General features: G+C 41.3%; 4 protein-coding genes across 4 annotated transcripts; all 4 read left to right on the top strand.

Annotated features, from left to right (window-relative positions):
- The first annotated feature begins 4,370 nt into the window (after window positions 1-4,370).
- On the top strand, window positions 4,371-5,382 carry LOC132475318 (odorant receptor 131-2-like). Its single transcript, XM_060076431.1, has one exon. It carries the CDS (start codon window positions 4,425-4,427, stop codon window positions 5,376-5,378), a length of 954 nt encoding a protein of 317 aa, XP_059932414.1. The 5' UTR covers window positions 4,371-4,424; the 3' UTR covers window positions 5,379-5,382.
- A 3,273-nt stretch (window positions 5,383-8,655) lies between these two features.
- LOC132474816 (odorant receptor 131-2-like) lies at window positions 8,656-11,730 on the top strand. Its single transcript, XM_060075684.1, has one exon. The coding sequence runs from the start codon at window positions 9,534-9,536 to the stop codon at window positions 10,485-10,487; it is 954 nt and encodes a 317-aa protein (XP_059931667.1). The 5' UTR covers window positions 8,656-9,533; the 3' UTR covers window positions 10,488-11,730.
- Window positions 11,731-13,184: 1,454 nt separating this feature from the next.
- Window positions 13,185-15,231, top strand: LOC132474815 (odorant receptor 131-2-like). Its single transcript, XM_060075683.1, has one exon. The coding sequence runs from the start codon at window positions 13,908-13,910 to the stop codon at window positions 14,859-14,861; it is 954 nt and encodes a 317-aa protein (XP_059931666.1). The 5' UTR covers window positions 13,185-13,907; the 3' UTR covers window positions 14,862-15,231.
- Window positions 15,232-19,657: 4,426 nt separating this feature from the next.
- On the top strand, window positions 19,658-22,436 carry diabloa (diablo, IAP-binding mitochondrial protein a). The gene is made up of 6 exons (XM_060074930.1): window positions 19,658-19,968; window positions 20,222-20,354; window positions 20,500-20,625; window positions 20,722-20,832; window positions 21,083-21,179; window positions 21,751-22,436. Exons 1-6 carry the CDS (start codon window positions 19,832-19,834, stop codon window positions 21,945-21,947), a joined length of 801 nt encoding a protein of 266 aa, XP_059930913.1. The 5' UTR covers window positions 19,658-19,831; the 3' UTR covers window positions 21,948-22,436.
- The last annotated feature ends 959 nt before the right edge of the window (window positions 22,437-23,395 follow it).

The raw sequence follows: 23,395 nt of genomic DNA, 5'->3' as shown, positions 1-23,395 counted from the left end.
AAGCTCTCCTAGACTTAGGTGCTACTTTTAGGCCTAAAATACTTTGTGAATTGCTCTTAGTGAAAAAAGTTAGGAGTCCTAAATTTAAGTTACTCCTAAATTCGCCAGAGTTACTCCTAAATTCGCCAGTTAGGACCTACTTTTAGCCCTAAGATCCTTTGTGAATACGGCCCCAGAGGTTTTAAAGTCAGAAGAAGACAGATTAAGACAATTTTTTGATTTGTGGCAGTCCACTCAACTCTACAGCCAAAACTTCAACATCATTTCAAGGCCCGACTATGATGTTCATAAAGCAAATGAGGCATTGCACAGCAAGGAGAACAGGTTGCAGATAAAAAGACAAGGGAATGAAGATGGGATCAGACAATTTCAGCAATCTTTGCATTCATTCACAATATAGAATTGTACTATCAGGAACAAATCTGGGAGTTGGACCAAACAAAAGGCCTTTAGAACAAACAAAACGGCTATGACTGTGATCAAAGAAATAACACCTAACAATATCTGCCTGGGGAGCTTACTCCCAAACAATTGCAGTAAATAGAGACAAGCTTTTCGGCTTCAAAAAAGAACAACCAATGTCCATAAAATGACATTTGTTGCGGATGCAATTGCTCTGTGAGTAGAATAAATAAATAAATTTCATTCACTAATTTAGGAAAAATTTAGCCGATTTGCTTTCTATGCATTGTATTAAAGGAAAAGGGCCCAAGTAGGCACTTTTGGGATGAGCCAAGTCGGAGAAATTTACGATGGGAGTAACCCTAACGCCTCGTTTCCACATACGTATGTTTTTCGTATCCGTGCTTCCGTAAATTTACGGAAGGAGTCGCTAGTGTTTTACGTATGGACATGAATTTATTTACGGACAAAAGATGGGGGAGCGTATGATAATGGCAGTTTTTAGGAGAACGGTACTTTGGAACAAGAGGATCTGTTAAGGAACTGCGGGTGCATGCAGGCAGGTAGGACCCAAACGCAGACGGTATTGAACGGAAACGGCACTTTATTCAAACCTAAAGGCTAAGGCACAGGAAACTCGGAACTCGGGAGACAACTCGGAACTCGGGAGACTACAGGGAACTCGGGAGACGACAGGGAACACGGAACACGCAGGACTAGCCACCACAAACAACCACAGCAAACCACAACTAACAACCACAGCAAACCACAATGACAGCACCAGGAACAAAGGAAAGACGAGGGCTTAAATAACAAACACAACGAGGAACAGCTGAGACACATTAGGGGAGGGAACAGTAATCAACACAGGAGGGAAACACAGGGAGACACCCACACCCTGACAGGATCGACATATACAGAGATAAAAACAAAACCAACCAGGCTTGGAAAGAGATCGTTGAGGAGTTTGGCCTGCCAGGTACTTACATGTTTCGTGAAAAACATAAAAACTTCCATATGGTATCTCCGTAAAACGACGGCGAAAGTTAAATTTTTTGAACGTATATTACGGACATACCGGACAGACATTTTACGGAGGGGAGGAGTCTCGGAGGAAAAACGGACATTACGGAGAATCACATAGGAATGAATGGACTTTCGGTCGGAGACGGTTGGATCGCATACGAGAATGTACGTACGTGGAAACGAGGCGTAACCCCAACCCAAAAACGACGGTCACAAACAAACAACAACGATACGAAAATATAGTCAACTTCGAAATTAAAATGTAGGCTAATATCATTTAGTTGTTCTGTAGTTCAGGGGCCGTATTCACAAAGGATTTTAGGGCTAAAAGTAGGTCCTAACTGGCGAATTTAGGAGTAACTCCTAAAAATAAATTTCACTCTTAAATTTAGGACTCCTAACTTTTTTCACTAAGAGCAATTCACAAAGTATTTTAGGCCTAAAAGTAGCACCTAAGTCTAGGAGAGCTTAAAAGTCCTCAAGAGGACTCCTAACTCAAGACCTATTCACAAAGAATCGTAAATGTCTGCGAGACGAAATGTTAGGGTATTAAACTTGTTGTGGAGTTAATCGCAATGCAATAACATCCCGACTAACAGGAATAATCCGATTAGTCCCGAAATAAAATGTTTGGCCACACTACGTTATTTAGCAAAAGGGGAAATGCAACTTTGCAATGCCGACGATTTAAAAATATCGCAACCATCAGTCAGCCGTGCCATAAACTTTCCTTTGGACATTCAACAATTACACAGGATCAAAGCCAACTTCATGGCAATTGCAGGTATGCCCGGTGGGGTCGGTGCTATTGACGGGACGCACATAAAAATAATTGCGGCATCAAAAGACGAGGACGTGTTCGTCAATAAGAAGAAAGTGCATTCCATCAACACGCAGGTTGTTTTTGATGCAAATTTTAACATAGCCTACTGGATGTTGTTGCAAAGTGGCCTGGATCTTCAGCTACCCATGATTCGCGCATTTTAATGGAGAGAGGTCTGAGGCAGCTTTTTGAGATGTACCAGTTGGGTGTCACTTGCTGGGAGACAGTGACTATCCATGCAAGACGTGGCTCTAGACACCCTACCTCAATCCACAACCGGGAGCACAGTTAAAGTATAACATGTAAGTGATTACGCATATTACGCTTAGTCCTACGTGTAAAACACATCGTATTGGCTCTTTGACGCCTTTTATTTGTTGAATCCATATTTATTATTGTTTACTGATTTCTTCCATATATGCTAGAGCACACAAACATACACGAAATGTTGTGGAGAGAGGAATTGGGCAGATGAAACGTCGGTTCATGTCCTCCACGGCGAAATACGCCTCACCCCAGAGAGGGCAAGCACAGTCATTACTGCATGTGCCATTCTACACAACCTCTGCAAGCGGAGGAACATTCCACAGCCAGACGATGATGATGATGATGATGATGATGATGATGATGATGATGATGATGATGATGGCGATCAACATGACAATGAATTTGGCCGTGTGGAACCGAGTGGACTGGCATTTAGGGATCACTTTGAAAACACATTTTAGGTAAACACCTTGGCACAAATCAGTCAACACTTGTGCAGTTCAGAAAATTTATTTTCTTTTAAATTTTGCGTATTTTTATTGTTTGCTTTCTCTCTCTCTTGAACGTGCAGGCTACAACGTCATTATCGTGGTCTGCACAAAATTGTCATCATGCGTGTATTCTGCTAACTGCACTATAACTACTTAATAGGAATTCATTTCTAGCCTAGGCTATTTCCTTGTTTTTCGGTGATTCAGTGGGCTCGTCTGAACAACCAATCACCGAACTGACTGCTTCTAAACTCGTGCACGAGAATTGACGTAATCCATAGCAACGGCGCGTCACTCTTAGTTCACTCTTTGTGATTTATCCTTAGTACGAGTAGGTCTCAGCGGCTTTGTGAATAACTTTTAAGAAAAAACTCCTACGTAAAATGTTTTAGCGCGAGTTAGGAGCACTCCTAGCGGTAAGATAAAATGCTTTGTGAATACGGCCCCTGGTGATGGGCCAATGGTATTCTTTCGCAGCCATGCATATTATTATAGAAAATCAAAAATGTGACCCAGAGAATTTTATAAGATCAAAGGACATGGGAAGAGGATTAGTCCAGTCAAGTCTAATTTACTTGTATAGCCCTTAATCACAGTAAGTCTTAAAGGGCTTTTCAGGCCACATATTCATGATTTAAGCACATAAGAAATTGATGTAGGCCAAAACAACTGACAACTGATCAATCAATGCTCTTTATGTCAACCCATTATTTTACAGAACTTGATCCTTGTTAACCTTTTTCCTTCCTTCATTTTATCATATGAGTGTTAACAGTTTAATTCATTAGAATTTATTTTATCTTAATCAAATCATAAATTTCATCTCACATTACTTATCGCTAACATTTGAAACAGATGCTGTAGCACTGTGCACAGGATCTACACTCAACAGAGCGTCTCTGTCTGTATAATGGTATAACGGTTGGTGGTGCTGACGATACAAGAAAGCCTCTTATTTAACAAAAATGACACAAGACAGTGAGGCCACAAACTCATATTCATTGACCCACGTAAAAACATAAGGGTAATAACAATAGCATCATCTAAGTTACCTCTGGAGAAATAACACCTATGAATGCCACATGGGAATAAAGTAAGACGTCACATATCCAATACTAAAATAAAATAGGGCTATTTGGTCATTCATCTGTAGGCTGAGGACCAGCATCTCAGGTAAGTGCGCTGAATAAGCGTGTGTACTGGTAGTTAGAATATTTGTGAAACTAACAGTGAACTAAAGTTCACTGGATTTGGCATTTCTCTTACTTTGTTATTTAATCATTGACAGCTGGAATATAAAGACATCCATCTTGCTATTTAAATTGGATGCGTGCTGTTGCAATTGTTTGATCCTTGATTGTGTGAATGTTAACAAATTTCCTTCTTTAGGTTTTCTTCCCAGTTCACATATCAACATGCATAATGTGACCGGGTTGTCGGGCAATTCAACATCTCCAACCAATTTACACGTTATCATCAAGGTGTGTGTGGTGGTTCCCTTCTTTTCCATCTTCCTCTTCTGCATCGTAATCATGCTCTACATCTTCGCATCTAACCGGCACTTCATGGACAGCACTCGCTACATCTTGTTTGCCTTCATGCTGGTCAACGACGCCCTAGTAATGTTGTCCTCTGTGCTGCTCTTTCTGCTGGCAATGGGCCAATTGAGGTTCCCAATTGTCTTCTGTGCCCCCCTGCTGTTCTTCTCCACTGCTTCCTTCCTCAACACCCCTCTCATCCTAGCTACCATGTCACTGGAGCGCTACGTGGCTATCATGTACCCACTGCAGTGCCCACCTGCGTGGCGGTCCGACCGCGTCTGGATCATCTTGCTGTGCCTGTGGCTCATCAGCTGTGTCCTCCCCACGGTGGACTTCTCCATAGCGGGGGCTCGTCCCGGACTGGACGTCCTCTCCACGCCCGTCTATTGCAACCTAGGGGTGCTGAACTCGTCTTCCAGCCAGAATATGTTCAAGGTCTCCCTGAATGGACTTTTTTTTGGGGCTGTGGCAGTCATTATCCTCTACACCTACATCAGGATTCTCCTGGAGGCCAAGAAGATGAGGCGGGACAGGAGCTCTGTGAACAAAGCCATGCACACCGTGCTGCTCCACGGCTTTCAGCTGCTGCTCTGCCTCATGTCTTTCACCAATCCCATTACAGAAAGGTTACTCCTTCTCAACACCTATTGGCCCCCCAGTGACATCTACTTCTTCACCTTTTTCTGTTTTATCCTCATACCGCGTTTCCTCAGCCCACTCATCTACGGCTGGCGGGACAAGAGCCTGAGAGACCACATGAGAAAAGCAACTTTCTGCTGCTCTCATCGTCTCAGGACCCGTGGCCTGCTGAAGCCATCTGCATTTTGAAATGATTGATGGACCAAAAGTAATATCATTGTGATATGTTATGGCTTTTATTTGGTATACATACTTTTTTTGAAGACAATGCTTTAAAGATGATGTTAAGGATACATTAAAATCCATATTTCAGTAGATTATGGACCAATGTGGTATGGTCAGCTACTGATGTTATGACTAACACAACACCGTAAATCGTAAGTTGTGCATTTGATCAAATTTATGATTGACACCCGGTGGGTGGCATAGATGCCCACTTTGGACTCAATCTTCTTTGGCCATGAGTAAAGTGCGCTTAAAAAAACAAATACATTTTCAGTTACAATCTCGTCACACTGAAATAACTATACATCAATAAGACGTATGCACTTAAGTAACACATCTGTCACAAATGATATTCCCTCTGACAACCTAGTTGTAGCAGAACAGATAGAATAATGAATGTTCCTTCATATTATGTATTTTATACTGCTGTTTATAAAGTTACTATTGTTTTCTGAATGATTGCATTTCGTAAAATTACAAATTGTCTTTAAATGTTTATTGGCCTATTCTTTCTGTAATCATTATTGAAAATATATGTTACAGGGCCCCTTTTTTCAGTTCCACTGAAATAAATAGACAGATAGATACAACTTTATTAATCGCCGTAGGAGAAATTTGTTATTAAATAAAGATGTGCTTCAGCAGGTTTTCATACACATACAGATTATTGAAACATAAAAACTGAGTCACTCCCTTGATGAACATTCACAACTATCAGAAATCTACACAAAGGGTAATGGCGTAATAATAATAATAATAATAATAAATTTTATTTGAGGGCGCCTTTCATAGCACTCAAAGTCACCTTACAGGGCAGTGTTTAAAAAAAACAAAATCAACAATCATAAAAAACACAAGAACAAGATACATTGAAACAATTTACACAAGTGGGGTGAAATGGGTTGGAGACAATGAATTAGATTGAATATGTCGGTTTAAAAAGATGTGTGTTTAGACGGGACTTAAAAGTGGAGAGAGTGTCAGAGTTCCCGGATGTCAGGTGGGAGGGTGTACCAGAGGTGGGGGGCAGATCGGCTGCATGCCCTGGACCCCATGGTGACCAGTCGGGCGGGTGGTACAGTGAGTTGAATGGAAGAGGAGGACCGGAGAGTGCGGGTGGGTGTGTTGGTGTGCAGGAGTTCACAGATGGATGGAGGGGCGAGGTTGTGGAGGGCCTTCAAGGTGAGGAGCAGAATCTTGAAATGGATGCGGGTTTTGACCAGGAGCCAGTGAAGCTGCTGAAGGACAGGAGTGATGTGATTAATGGAGGGGGTTCTGGTGATGATGCGAGCAGCAGAGTTCTGGACCAGTTGAAGCTTACGGATGGACTTGAGGGGGATACCAAAGAGGAGGGAGTTACAGTAATCGATGCGTAGGCATGTATCTGATGCCAAAATGTATTGAAATGCCAGCAGTAGCTTCACATTTATAGGCTAAATCTCTCCCTATACGATGGCCTTTTTTCCATTGTATATCAGTGCCCGCCCATCATATAGAGCAGTAGGGAAAGTGCCCATTAGGTCCTATTGTACTTGAGATATTATTTACTAACATACACTCATAAACAGTACAAACATTTACTTTCTGCTTGGGTTAAAAGCTTGGTGGCTTCCTACGAACTAAATACAGAAAGTCAAACAGACATCATGAGGCCTTGGAATCATAAAATATTATGTGTCTACAATTTCAGTTGGCATTAAATAAGAGCATCTTGAGGATATCAACATTGAACAGCAATACACAATAAGCAAAAATGATAAGGTTCCAACCTACTATTGAACCTTTCCTCGGACCAATGATTATCAATCTAGAGTCTCTAGCGCCCTCTGTTGTTGGAAGTTTAAAGTTCACCATCAATTTTATTGAAAACATTAAATTTATCATACAGTTAATAAAGATGATATGATATTAATGATATATGATATATATATATATATATATATACCTTTGCTTGAGCATCCCATATTTGATTCTCAAAAAAGTCTGAATCAAAAACAAGTATTTCAAAAACAATCCAAAAGGGAAAGTTATGTAAGCAGAGTGGATGGCCGACCTAACGAAGGTAGCTAAGCCTATTGGAGTTTTACTACAAACCTCTCAAAATCAAGGACAACGTTTCAAGAGGATATTTTTTTTCCTCCTTTAAGTAAGAAAAGTCTTTATGAATGTGCTATTGATCAATATAAAACCCTGTAGCTACATGGTGCATAATATTGTTCAAGTATCTGGTTATATTATTTTCAATATCCTGGCTGGACCCTGGGGAGGAGAACTGTAAAAAGGTTAGCAAAATAGTAGCCTACTAGTCAAGCCAGAGAAATCAACTATGGGAGTTTTAAACCAATAATAACCACGGGTTCAAACGATACGAATATATAATCCAACGTGAAAAAATAAATGTAGGCGACAATCATTAAGTAGTCCTGTGGTGGTTCATGTGATAAGCCACCGATTTTATTTGGTAGCTTCAATTTAGTTTGCCAAAGATTAAATAATGAATAAGCACAAATAGTCAATAGTCACGGTCGTCGAAGTTCTACTATAATACACAAGGTATCTGAAACGACTATGGATATCAACTATGCATATAACATTAATCCAGCTCTGCCGTAGGCATACCTGAAGTGAACTTTCATCAAATAACCATTTCTCCATCGTCCACTCTCACGCGCACCACACTTCTGTTGGCTCTGTGTCCTCGCGCCTATAGCCTACTCGAAATACCTCCACGAGCACACACACACACACACACACACACACACACACACACACACACACACACACACACACACACACACACACACACACACACACACACACACACACACACTCATGTTATGGTATTATTATTTATCACGATTTGTACTTAAGATTGACATATATGACTCTTAAAAATGGGCCTAGACTAAACTATAATTCCAATTAATAATCCCATAAATGTTTTATAATCAGGCACACAGGTCATTTTCACTTTGTCCTGCATATCCTTATAAAAAATCAACAGTGTGGACCCAGAGCATATGATAGGATCAAAGGAAATATAGCGAGGAGGATTTGTCAAGTCAATTATTTAATATGTATAGCCCTTAATCACAGTAACCGTCTCAAAGGCCTTTACAGGCCACATATTAATGAAACCAACTTAAGCCTAAGAAATGGATGTAGGCCTATTTTTACCGTACAACAACCTACATTTAATTATGAGGTTTAGAAATGTTATTTTTAGCTGATCAATCAATTAACTCTACACAGTTTTTGTCTACCCTTTCTTTTTCAGATTTTGATCCTTTTCAACCTTTTTCTTCCCTTAATTTTTCTTTCCTTTTTTTTATTAATTTGAATTTATTTTATCATCATTATCATCTCGCATTACTTAACACTATATACCTGATGCATGTTTGTCTCATATTAACTTAAGCGATAACATTTGAAAAGGATGCTGTACAGGATCTACACTTAACAGAGCGTCTCTGTCTAAATAATGGTTGGTGGTGATGACGATACAATAAAGCCTCTTATTTGACACACACTGACACAAGACAGTGACGGCACCATTAGTGTATGCACCAGATAAATAAACATAATTATATATCCCATAATAATCTTCAGAACATTTCCTCCCAAATCTTTATTGAAAATACAGAAGAATGCCCAACTTCAATTCATTGACCCAAGCATAAACATACGGTTAATAGCCATAGCATGATCTGAGTTACCTCTGGAGAGTAATAACTCCTATGAGAACTACATTTGAGTAAAGGATGACAAATCACAACCATGGCTCCTACGTAAGACGTCACAGATCCATAATAATAAAATAAAATACGGTTATTTGGACATTTATCTGTGGGCAACTCAGGTGAGTGCGCAAAATAAGGGTGTGTACTGTTAGTTAGAATATTTGTGAAACTAATAAGTTCACTGGATTTGACGTTTCTCTTATTTTGTTACTCTTTCATTGACAGCTGGAATATACAGAAATCGGTCTTCCTTCAATTGGATGCGTGTTGATGCAATTGATAGGGCAATGCACAATGTTTCAACAGATATTTGATTCTTGATTGTGTGAATGTTAACAAATTTCCTTCTTTAGGTTTTCTTCCCAGTTCACATATCAACATGCATAATGTGACCGGGTTGTCGGGCAATTCAACATCTCCAACCAATTTACACGTTATCATCAAGGTGTGTGTGGTGGTTCCCTTCTTCTCCATCTTCCTCTTCTGCATCGTAATCATGCTCTACATCTTCGCATCTAACCGGCACTTCAAGGACAGCACTCGCTACATCTTGTTTGCCTTCATGCTGGTCAACGACGCCCTAGTAATGATGTTCTCTGTGCTGCTCTTTCTGCTGGCAATGGGCCAATTGAGGTTCCCCATTGTCTTCTGTGCCCCCCTGCTGTTTTTCTCCACTGCTTCCTTCCTCAACACCCCTCTCATCCTAGCTACCATGTCACTGGAGCGCTACGTGGCTATCATGTACCCACTGCAGTGCCCACCTTTATGGCGGTCCGACCGCATCTGGATCATCTTGCTGTGCCTGTGGCTCATCAGCTGTGTCCTCCCCACGGTGGACTTCTCCATAGCGGGGGCTCGTCCCGGACTGGACGTCCTCTCCACGCCCGTCTATTGCAACTCTGTGGCCCTCAACTCTTCTCCCGTCCAGAATTTATTCAAGTTCTACATGAACGGACTTTTCTTTGGGGCTGTGGCAGTCATTGTCCTCTACACCTACATCAGGATTCTCCTGGAGACCAAGAAGATGAGGCAGGACAGGGCCTCTGTGAACAAAGCCATGCAGACAGTGCTGCTCCACGGCTTTCAGCTGCTGCTCTGCCTCATGGCCTTCAACAATCAAATTACAGAAAGGCTACTCCTGCTAAACGCCTACTGGTCGCCCCGTGAACTCTACTTCTTCAACTACTTCTGTTTTATCCTCATACCCCGTTTCCTCAGCCCACTCATCTACGGCTGGCGGGACAAGAGCCTGAGAGACCACATGAGAAAAGCAACTTTCTGCTGCTCTTATAGTCTCAGGACCCGTGGCACGCTGAAGCCATCTAGATATTGAAATGATTGATTTATTTTTTACCAAACGAGAAATCAGTGTGATAATGATATCCATAAGATACAGTTTTTCCATTTCTTATTTTGTGTGTATACGTGTTTTGAAGACAATGCTTCAAAGATGATGTTATGACTTTATTACCACACCTTAAAAAAGTTGTAAATTATATTTAATATATGATTGACAACTGGGTGGCAAAGATGCCAACCTTGGATGGGATTTTTTGGGTCAAAACTAGAGTGTGCTTTAATAACCAAATACATTTTCAGTTACAATCTTGTCGCACTGGCAATAAGGCATGTGCACTTGTGCAATATGTAACAAATCATATTTGTGCTAACAATCTAGTTATATCACAACGTATATAATAATTGTTTCTTCATGTGATGTTTTCTATACTGCTGTTAATAAAGTCACGATCGTTTTCGGAATTATTTTGTTCAGTATAAATGCAAATAGTTTTTTAATATTTATTGACCTATTCTTTCTGTATTCATGAATTATAACATATGAAATAGGTGGGCCCTTATTTTAGTTCCACTTATTGAATAAATATGTTTTTAGACAGGTTTTTAGACACATAAAGATTATTGAAACATCAGAATTCGACCCAAAGGGTTATGAGCATACATGTATCTAATCATGGCAAAATGTATTGAAACGTCAGCAGTAGCTTTGCTTGTCTTCATAAACTGTGGTTAATAAAATGATAGGCTTAATTTTTCCCCATCTATAGCGGCACTATTTGCTCATCAGGAGCGGCAGGGAAAGTGCCTATTAGGTCCTATTGGACTTGAGATATTGTTCACTCAGAGTACAAAGATTTACTTGAACTGAGAAACTACTCAGATATTACTTTCTGCTTCGGTTAAAACGCTTGCCTACTACCAATTCAATTCTGAACAGACTTGTTTAGGCCGCTGGATCATACAATATTATAGAAGTGTCAACGACTTATGTTGGCAATTATTAATAGCATCCTGGGGATATCAACATTGAACAGCGATACAAAACAAGCAAAAAATCTAAGGTTCCAACCTTCAAGTCTAATGTTGGCAATTATCTAACTCGCGTTCGATAATTTTCTTATCTAACGCGGGCCGCATGTTTCTTATTTAACGAGCGCCTGACAGTCTCTCCGTCCTGTCTCCCCAAACTGTCTTTTATGTTTCTTGGACGGAATGTAACTGGTCTTTTTCGTTGCTCTGTAACATGTGCAATGACATTAAAGTTTATTGATTGATTGATTGATTGTGAACATAAACATGTAAGCGGAAACTCACATTCGGAATACAACAAGATATGTGTTTACTACACAGATGTAACATATCAACTAATCACACAAAGATACTGGTATGATCTATTTATTAAAAGAACTTTTCAATATTCAACCATCATTATGCCGCGTTTCCACTGCAGGGTGCGGAACGGATCGGTTCGCAAAGGTGCGGTAGGGAGGGGGCGGTATAGCCCAGCTCAGTTCCGAGGTCGCGTTTCCACCGCCGACAGTACCCTTTAAGGTAAGCCGGATGTCGATCGCCGCGGCAGCTACATAAACATCGTAAACAACGTCTTCCTCCCCAAGAATGCAGACGAACGTCTCCACCTCCTTGTTCGCCCAAGCAAGCGTTTTACGCGACATGTTAATTGTAAAGAATAATACCTCGAGGCTACTGTTTGTTTGTTTTCATCCCCACGTCGCCCGGAAGTGATGATTCCGTCGACCAATCAACGGAGGGGGTGTGTAGCTAGAATTTTCCGGGACCCTTTCAGGCGTCTCATCTCGTTTTCAGTACCCCAACGGAGGAGTCCTGAAAACGAGGCCAAAACGGGTACGGCTAAGTCTGGGTCACGCCCACTTTTGGCGGTGGAAACGCAACAAGTACCGCACCTTCGCGAACCGATCCGTTCCCCACCCTGCAGTGGAAACGCGCCATTAGTGTCCAAACTATTCCCTGCCGTGTATTGGATCTGGTCCTAGTGTGCAGACCTTCTTCGTCCTGTGAACCTTCTGGCACCACTGCCCCCCCTGCGACCTGTTGTTCTGTTTCAGAGGAAGGCTCTGGATACCAGTCACTGTCCAGCGTGGTATGTTCTCCTGTTGGAGATATCTCTAGTTTTTCTGGCACTGGACAAATGTCCTTTCGGTTCCTACGATATGTCTTTCCATTCACCAGAACTACATAGGAACGTTCACGAGTTGGTCTATGCACATCCCCAGGGACCACCGTGTGTCTTGGTCCTTGGGGTGAAGAAGGACTCTCACCGTTTGACCTTGGATGAAAGCAGTCATGTTCCGTGCCCGAGCATCATAGTGCTGTTTCACTGTCTGTCCCCTTGCCTGCTTCCTTTCAGTGACATTCTGTACCACTTTGGGCTTGTGTGTCTCTGATGGGCAGGAGTGTGCGTGTCCGTCGGGACTTGAGCCTTTGCACTGGGGAGCTACCTAGTCCTTCCGTTGGAGTGTTCCTACATGCCAGAACAGCTTTCCATGGATCACTTCCCTCCTGGGATGCCTTTTTGAGCAGCGTTTTGGCGATTTTCATTTTTTCATGCTCTGGCTGTGATAGGGGGATGACGTGCCATGTCTAAAGTCCCGGTCCTTGGCAAAGAGCTGAAAGTCCATTCCTGAAAACGGCGGGCCATTGTCATTGAAAACATTAATGACACGCCCATTATTTTTAGGAGTTACTCCTAAATTCGCCAGTTAGGACCTACTTTTAGCCCTAAGATCCTTTGTGAATACGGCCCCAGATCTACACTTAACAGAGCGTCTCTGTCTAAATAATGGTTGGTGGTGATGACGATACAATAAAGCCTCCTATTTAACACACTGACACAAGACAGTGACGGCACCATTAGTGTATGCACCAGATAAATAAACATAATTATATATCCCATAATAATCTTCAGAAAATTTCCTCCCAAATCTTTATTGAAAATACAGAAGAATGCCCAACTTCAATTCATTGACCCAAGCATAAACATAAGGTTAATAGCCATAGCATGATCTGAGTTACCTCTGGAGAGTAATAACTCCTATGAGAACTACATTTGAGTAAAGGATGACAAATCACAACCATGGCTCCTACGTAAGACGTCACAGATCCATAATAATAAAATAAAATACGGTTATTTGGACATTTATCTGTGGGCAACTCAGGTGAGTGCGCAAAATAAGGGTGTGTACTGTTAGTTAGAATATTTGTGAAACTAATAAGTTCACTGGATTTGACGTTTCTCTTATTTTGTTACTCTTTCATTGACAGCTGGAATATACAGAAATCGGTCTTCCTTAAATTGGATGCGTGTTGATGCAATTGTTAGGGCAATGCACAATGTTTCAACAGATATTTGATTCTTGATTGTGTGAATGTTAACAAATTTCCTTCTTTAGGTTTTCTTCCCAGTTCACATATCAACATGCATAATGTGACCGGGTTGTCGGGCAATTCAACATCTCCAACCAATTTACACGTTATCATCAAGGTGTGTGTGGTGGTTCCCTTCTTCTCCATCTTCCTCTTCTGCATCGTACTCATGCTCTACATCTTTGCATCTAACCGGCACTTCATGGACAGCACTCGCTACATCTTGTTTGCCTTCATGCTGGTCAACGACACCCTAGTAATGTTGTCCTCTGTGCTGCTCTTTCTGCTGGCAATGGGCCAATTGAGGTTCCCCATTGTCTTCTGTGCCCCCCTGCTGTTCTTCTCCACTGCTTCCTTCCTCAACACCCCTCTCATCCTAGCTACCATGTCCCTGGAGCGCTACGTGGCTATCATGTACCCACTGCAGTGCCCACCTGCGTGGCGGTCCGACCGCGTCTGGATCATCTTGCTGTGCCTGTGGCTCATCAGCTGTGTCCTCCCCACGGTGGACTTCTCCATAGCGGGGGCTCGTCCCGGTGTGGACGTCCTCTCCACGCCCGTCTATTGCAACCCTGTGGCCCTCAACTCTTCTCCCGTCCAGATTTTATTCAAGGTCTCCCTGAATGGGCTTTTCTTCGGAACGATGGCAGTCATCATCCTCTACACCTACATAAAGATCCTCCTGGAGACCAAGAAGATGAGGCAGGACAGGGCCTCTGTGAACAAAGCCATGCACACCGTGCTGCTCCACGGCTTTCAGCTGCTGCTCTGCCTCATGTCTTTCACCAATCCCATTACAGAAAGGCTACTCCTGCTAAACGCCTACTTGCTGCCCGGTGACATCTACTTCTTCACCTTTTTCTGTTTTTGCCTCATTCCGCGTTTCCTCAGCCCACTCATCTACGGCTGGCGGGACAAGAGCCTGAGAGACCACATGAGAAAAGTCACTTTCTGCTGCTCTTATAGTCTCAAGACCCGTGGCATGCTGAAGCCATCTAGATTTTGAAATTATAGATTTATTTTTTACCAAAAGAGAAATCAATGTGATAATAATATCCATAAGATACGGTTTTTCCTTTTGTAATTTTGTGTGTATACGTGTTTTGAAGACAATTCTTCAAAGATGATCTTATAGGACCTTATTACCGCACCGTGAAAAGTTGTAAATTGTATTTAATAGATGATTGACATGTGGTTGAGATAGAAGCCAACTTTGTAGGGGATTTTTTGGGCCACGGCTAAAGTGCGCTTTAAAAACCAAATACATTTTCAGTTACAATCTTGTCGCAATAAAGTAAATGCATTTGTGTAATATGTAACAAATTATATTTGTTCTAACAACCTAGTTATACCACAACGTAAAGCCTAATGATTGCTCATTCTTCATATTAATCATATGATGAATCATACAATATTATGGAAGTGTCAACGACTTATGTTAGCAATAAATAATAGCATCTTGAGGATATCAACATTGTAAAGCAATACACAATAAGCAAAAATTATAAGGTTCCAACCTACAAGTCTTGAACCTTTCCTCAATGATTATCAATCTATAGTCTCTAGCGCCCTCTTCTGTTGGAAGGGGGAGCTGTGCTCCATTTATCGTTCACCATTTGTTGTATTGAAAACATTAAACGTTTCATATACAATTAATATCTATGATATGATGTTCAACCTTTTTCTGAGCATCCCATATACAGTTCATGCAATTCTCGAAAAAAGTCTGAGTCACCGACATAACAAGGGTAGGCCTATTGGAGTTTTACTACAAACCTCTCAAAATCAAGAGAGGTTAAGTACGGTTAATCAAACATACAGTTAAAATGCTTCATCAATGTTAACCCTGGCCTGTAGCTATATTGTCCATAATATTATTCAGGTACTTGGTTTCTTAACTTTCCATATGCTGGCTTCATTAATAAAAAGTAGGCCACAGTAGGCCTATAGCTTGGCATCGTGTTCTAGCCTGTCGTCACTTTACATTTGGGCTTTGAGAATATTATATCTCTTATTTTGAAATCCAACACAGTAGACGTTAAAAACAATTAGAATGCATTTTGCATAGCCTAACGGCCTACCCTGGAATGGTTGTAATTGTACGTGAGAAAGGGGAACAATCAGACTGTATCTAATGCAGTTTTAAGCTTACAGGCTACGGAGGTCGATGTAGCCAGTTCAGAGATAATCAATTGTAATCTAAACATTTGAAAAGTATGCCTGGATTTATTATCTTTCTACAAGCGACCAAGCAAGGATGGAATCTTTCAAGAAAACAACACTTTAACCCTGGGTTTAATGCCCAGGTCAGGTAAGGCTGTTTGAGGGTCCCTTATGGTTTGGCTTCTTTCAGTTGTGACATTTGACCATAACGGCTGGCTGGGATATGGTTACGTTTTGATCTGCCTGAACAGATTTCCTGTTCAGATGTCTGACCTGCAGTTGAGCAATGTCTTACCTCCAAATCTAATTTCTCCTGACGATCTGATGTGGTCTAGACTCTAAAGAAACAGCCTCGGAGAGCACATTTGGTTACCTCCCCTAGAGAGTGACCACACACAAAAAAGTCTATCTACATTGGATCGCATCAAACACAGGAATGGTTCTTTCTGACTGGGTGATGTTAGTGGTGGACATCAGTGCCTCTACTAATGAGTTTATATTTTGATTGACTTCGCCAAAGCAAAAGGATACTGCCGCTACAGTTAGAATACATGCTATTCAACAACACACAGACCAACAGACAGATAAAGGGATAAAGAAACATTTGGAATATTTTCTGTTTATTTTAAATCACTTGTAGTATTTGTTATGTACTACATGGAGCTCTTATGGCCTAACTCTGAAGTGTGGTTAGAGTCAGCTTTTTCCTCCCTTGCTTAGTAGGTAACAGGCTGGCTGATTATTAACACTGTGCACCGTCTGAAAAGTGCACAGTCTTCTGGATAACATGTTCACTCTCAAAAGTAGATCACTGGAAGTCCGATTTTTGCGCAAGTCCTACGTACCTAGCAATCAAGATTGCTGCAGGCAAACACTGGGCCAAAAACAAACATAGCACATCTAGTAAACAAGTGGTGCCTTTGCAGCAAAGTTTAGTCTATCTGCAGCACTGAAAGTGGGGTGGAGGCTATCGCAAAAACTTGAACGTACAAGCAAAGTCTTTAATAATGTAATAAATTGTACTTTTATGTCCAGTACAGTATAATGATACAGGAAAACAGGTTGAGAAGTGAGGGAATGACATGATACATAGAACCACAAGTGGAAATTGAACCTGGTTAGCTACATGGAACACTTACAGTTTTAGCCATCAAGCATATATTTTTTGATTTTTTTCATACACTGATATATTTTTCTGTTGTTGTTATGGAATGTAGCTGATAACATGAAGAAAAAAGTGGCCGTTAACCTTCATTAATTAGCTAATGAGGGTTGCATGATCACTGAGATTATAATGAGTCCCAGATGTAGCACTTAACGATGGCAGTTTGCCTTTTGTTTATCCAAATCCATAACATGTTTTTCCATAACTATGTCAGCATTATAACTAATTACCCAATGTGGGATAAAGCTGTACAAAACATTGTTCCCATATTGTTCCACTCATGAGATCTATTAGTGGGACCTAAGTGTGAAAATGATTATTACTAGGGAGGCCTCAGTCACCTCAGTCTGTAATCATATTTTGTTTGTCTAAAGTTTTCAGAAGAAACTCAAGCAAAGTTATGACAACCACAAAAATATACTACTAACTTCAAATGATGATCATGTAAAAAAGTGATTCAAATTAAAGAAGATTTATTTTGAATTTAGGCAGGACATTTACAAAAAATGAAATATGTAATTGACATTAAATACAATGCCTAAGAGTGAGGCTGAGCAGTTAGAAGAAAGGTCATCAATGGTCAAACGCTTCAGAAGACTTTGTGTGTGCAAACTTGTTTGTTTATGTGTGTGTGTGTGTGTGTGTGTGTGTGTGTGTGTGTGTGTGTGTGTGTGTGTGTGTGTGTGCATGCCTATGTGTGTTTGGGGTTGTTCGTGTATGCCTGTCTTTGCATGCCTGTATGCTTGTGTATGCCTGTGTGTGTGTGTGTGTGTGTGTGTGTGTGTGTGTGTGTGCGTGCGTGCGTGCGTGCGTGCGTGCGTGCGTGCGTGCGTGCGTGCGTGCGTGCGTGCGTGCGTGCGTGCGTGCGTGCGTGCGTGCGTGCGTGCGTGCGTGCGTGCGTGCGTGCGTGCGTGCGTGCGTGCGTGCGTGTGTGTGTGTGTGAGTTGTGTCTGGGTGCATGCCTATGTGTTTATGCCTGCCTGTTTAATCCAGCTGCAGAATCACTATCAGAATTATGTTACTTATATTACTTACTCAACCCCATCCTTGGTGAGGTTGATGAAAAAAAGACATGAACCAACAAACAATATATGCACCCTCAAATCTTTTTTCAGTCACACTACTTTTGTGTGACTGAAACACAACTGATCAAACATTATAATTATTTTACTTTACAAACTGAACACCTGCTTCCAAAGTCTTGCACTGACATAATGCGTGACAGGTGTGCATAAACCGGTAATACGATGGGCCTACTGGAGGCACGGCTTCGTGCTGGGCGCGTGTCCTGTGGTTGAAAATCCATTGATTTCTATGAAGTTGAGTTGTTTGTATTATTTTTTTAATAGGCAGTATCGAGAGCTAGGCTATGCAATTGAATCAACATTGAGGGATAGTAAAGCCTAAATCATTGACAATCCATTCTAAACAGCAATTCTAAACAATTTGCAATACTGACTAAAGTCAATAAAAAAAACCTGTTGAATGGGAAACTTTGTTGATACGTATGGGCATTTGGTCATAAATGTACATTTGGCCACCTTTCCTCTGAACACTGCAATGGATTAATAAACACAACAATCTAAATAAATGTTTGAAATACACTCAGAAAAATTCTAGGCTTACTGCATATCCATTCATGAATCAATTATTATTGTAGAGCTAATGTTTCTTAGGACAAATATTAAGAACAAAAGGTCAAATGTCATAACTGTAGTCAAACACTTATATATAAGTATATATATATATATATATATATATATATATATATATATATATACTTCCTGGCAGTAAGTATGAAAAAGTAGACCTAAATATTGGTATTACTGTATTAGGATAGCCAATATTGATTTGCTATTCCAATTTTTTGCCTTTATGGCATTTATTACTGTGCCCTCAGACCAAATTCTTTATAGCTGTAAACAACATGGAAGTAGGGGACATGCAGCATATTTATTTGAGACGGTATCGACTTAGTGAGACCCTTTTAATACCTTGACCTCAATTGAACAACCATAACCTAAAAAAGTTATTGTAAGGGTCACTTCTTAACTACTTTTCTTAGTAGACCTTAATGCTAGTCGGCAAATCATTTCATGACTGGTGGATTGGATACATGAGGCCTCTGTAATTTAAATGAGCTACAAAATTATTTTTATCAGCCTTATGGAAAACTTTGTGCAAGCACTATTTTGGGAGTGATCCCGCAAAATGCATTAATTCCCATTCATTTCTGACTCTCACCCCATGCTATGCCTACGTGAAGAATACCTGCCAAGTGGACGCTGCCAGCCATCCACTGAAGTTAGAGGCCCGACTGTTTGTGTCAAGAGTCTGCATGCGTACCTACGTAAGAACTTGTTTGCGCTTGTCTCAATAGCTAATGCCAATTGCGCACATTGTAAACAGATCAATGTGTTTTCGCAATGGGAGGATGAAACCGGAGACGTATAAATACCCAGGGGACGGAGGGTCCAGTATTATCAGTTGTTTGGACAGCGCAAAGGTATAAACTAGAGAAAAAGCGACCAAAAGGTGGCGACAGATAGTATATCTGTATTGTTATAATTAATAATATTCTTTTCACAATCCTGCATATCTTTCCTTCATTTTTTTCGACTGAATAGTTGGACAAATAAATAAGCAAAATGCAAGCTGTACGTAAATGTGCACAGTGTGCCACTCGTCCTGCCGGCGGACTTTTGCATACCAGGACGGATGTTTTACTGCTGCGCACCAACATGGCGGCGCTCAGAAGAGGCGCAGCTTGTCTCAGCTTTCTAAGGTGAGCTCGACTTTTCTATGATCACAGTCGTAAACATGACAACAAAACATTGTGTCTTCTAATCTATATATTTATATACTCATATGGCACTCATAACATTTTATTTTTATTCAAACGACATACAAAAACGTGACGTCCATTGCTAAAATAGCTCTGACTCATTATCCCGGCTGACGTTATACCCATGAACATAGGGGCCTTCGGTTGCTGTTATATTGCTCAAAGCTTTTTCTGACAATGTTTCTTTGTGCAGGAGCTCTGCGAGTGTCCTTATCAACAAGAGAAAACCCACAGTCCAGAGGTTGGGCGGATGGACAGATGTTGTCCGTACAAGTATAGCGTCGTTGAGCGTTGGAAGCGGGCTGTGCGCTATTCCTTTTACCCAGGTATGTACCTCTACATTGGAAACTAGTGCGAACTTAAATGAAATAAAATATGTATGTATGTATATGTATTTTTTTTATTTTTTCTATTTACAGGTGCTAAGATCTCACATAAATGCTCTGATTTTTTGTCTCCGAATATACGTAGCATGTGGAAAATCTCTCACACGACTGCTTGATCAAAAGAGCAGCGTCGCTGGTTACCGACAGTGCGAGCACTTACCTCTCCCAGACCACCCTGGCTCTCATAGACGCCCTGACCGATTATGCCAAGGTTGGTCAAGTTAATCAGACAATTACCAGCCATTTCATCCATATCTCATAAATGCCACCAAATAAATATATAACATTTAATCTATTCATTTTACAGGCGGTGCACACACTCATTGGTCTCCAGAGACGTTACTTGGCTTCGCTAGGGAAGCTGACGCCAGCAGAGGAGGATTCCATTTGGCAGGTCATCATAGGTCAGCGCTCAGACGTAAGTCAATGTTTATCAAGAGTCCAAGGCTGTACACCTTGTTTTGCAACACGCACGCACGCACATGCATAGACTTGCACACACACATTCACTTATCTGTCTGCACAGTGTCCACCTGTGTTACCTTCGCCTGCACGGACACAGTGATAGACCCGTGTTCAAGACAAAGTACCTTCTCAGGGAGAGCGTGGGAGCTGTGGGATGCTTTGCTATTATTAAAGTCTTTCCATTTCTCTCTCTTTCCTGACAGGTTAGTGACAGACTGGAGTTGTGCAAGCGCTTTGAGTCGACCTGGACTAACGCACTCAACCTGTGTGAAATGGCCGCCGAGGCAGCGTACACATCAGGCAAGTAAAGAAAAACCCCTCTGTGATGTGAGAGTGTTTTCCGTTTGAGAGACGTAAATCAAAGTAAGAGGCATTCAACTGCAACCCTTAAATCGTCTATGAAGGACAGAATTGTCCCATTGAGAAGTGTTGAGCTGGAACCTTTTCAAAAGCACCCCGTAATGGCCACTGAATGGCCCCACCTGTCACTGAGATAGTTATAGACTAATAGTTTGTAATGGCTGCAGCCTGCCGGTGCTGTGCGTCATGTGTGTTGTTGTGAAACAGTATAACAACCGTCCCCTGACCTCTGGTGGGAGGTTACGCAACACTTCCTGAACACCAACCGTCACGCAGTCGCAGCTGATGCCATACAGTGCACGGATCATTTATAGTGGTCAGCGTAGCTCTGAGGAACCCCAGTTGGTGTCACAACCAGAACCAAAACAAAGGACTGATGGACAGGAGCACCTGACCCAATGTTCTCACAGTAGCTCTGTTTGATTTAGGGCCGTCCAATTCCTTTCTTGTTACCCAGCCAGTTGACTAACGGACTGCTCTTCCCCTTCTTCTTCCCCCATCGTGTTCCCAGGAGCGGACCAGGCATCCATCACCGTGAGGACCCACATTAATTTGGCCCAGACGCAGGTCAGCGAGGTGCAGAAGATCTCGAAGGATGCCGAGAAGAAGCTGGCCGAGGCCAAGGTGGAGGAGATCGAGAGGATGGCGGAGTACGCGGGGCTGCAGGTGGACCACGAACTCCCTGAGGCCTACCTTCGAGAGGACTGAGCCAACTACATGAATAATAAGAGGGGGAAAACGTGATGCCATGATGTTTGACTCATGTTGGTGGTGGGGAGTCGTGTTTATTCTTGTGTACCCTAAAGATGAGAGACGGTTTTGCAAGAACAATGTAGCGATTACAATGTTGTTTTAATCACAATCCTATTTGTCTTTCTCCAATGTTTACTTATGTTTGACTTTTGCCTGTTACGTCTCCAAAAAAATGCATAGCAAGTGCAAAATTGAAATTGTAAACCCAATAGGTGAATCAAGCACACTTATTCAGTAACATTTAAGATTCTCTGTCTAAAAGGGTAATTATTATTTATAACTATTTATTTGATTGGTAATGTCTGGTTCTGTAGTGTGGAAGATGATTATCTTGAACATCTGGTGTGTATTATGTGGTTGTGATACTGGATGGGTCAGGGTTGAATAAAGAGAACATACCTTTTGTAACTGTTTTCACTATAATAAATACTTTTTCATACCATATTCTTCCTGAATTTTTTTATGATCATGGATTAATGAGTAGGCCCACATATATTAAAGAATGTGTATATAAAAAAAAAACTTGACACTGGGCATCAATAATCAGGTTGTGTAAACAAAATAAGTCGGCCGGTACATCGACGTCAATGTACTGGAAGATGCGTTCCCTTTTTATGCCGACTTGACTCGTGACCGCAAACATTGCGAAATAACTACCGAATTGTTAGTGCGCTTGGTCACGAGTCCAATTCAAATCCAGTTGTACTATTTTGTGCTTTGTATTGAGGTTGATGTTATGTTGGATGGGCTTCGAGTTCGAGAGAAGAGAAGCTTTTCTTTGCTTATTTACGTTTCTCCTGTCACTCGTCGCCTTCTCTTCACAGCAAATTATCCATGCCCCCGAGTATCACCACTACAGCTTCTAGGCTATTTCTCAATTCCCTCGTCAACACCTCATTTACAATGTCACCTACACCGAAGTCAACAAGGATGACCACAACTGGACTGGAGGGTTTTTGTTGAGGTTTAAGGAGATACCTACAAGATAAATATGTGCGTTAATAAACACTCAAAGTCATTGCTTTTTTACCTGTTGGCCAGCAGATGGCAGTCTTAATCTGTCAAATCAAGCAAAACGTGTATGAAAGGCTACTGATGGATTGCAATGGAATCCTTTATTGTAAACAAATTGTTTTACTCTTTGTTGTATTGTTTGTGTATGTCGTCGTCATCGTCCGATTGAAGGAGGTTTCGTCCTTACATCGTCATTGTATGTGCTTATTAATAGTAGGCCTATGCATGCTTAATGGATATCAAATATGGTCTCTAAAGGTCACGTTGTGCTGCCCAGGGTCATTTTTAGAGAGAGAGAGAGAGAGAGAGAGAGAGAGAGAGAGAGAGAGAGAGAGAGAGAGAGAGAGAGAGAGAGAGAGAGAGAGAGAGAGAGAGAGAGAGAGAGAGAG

This window comes from Gadus macrocephalus, chromosome 16, assembly GCF_031168955.1.
Source record: "Gadus macrocephalus chromosome 16, ASM3116895v1".
In the NCBI taxonomy this organism is placed as follows: domain Eukaryota; kingdom Metazoa; phylum Chordata; class Actinopteri; order Gadiformes; family Gadidae; genus Gadus; species Gadus macrocephalus.
Note: the sequence above shows the minus strand (reverse complement) of the source record. Positions and strands in the feature narration are given on the sequence as shown.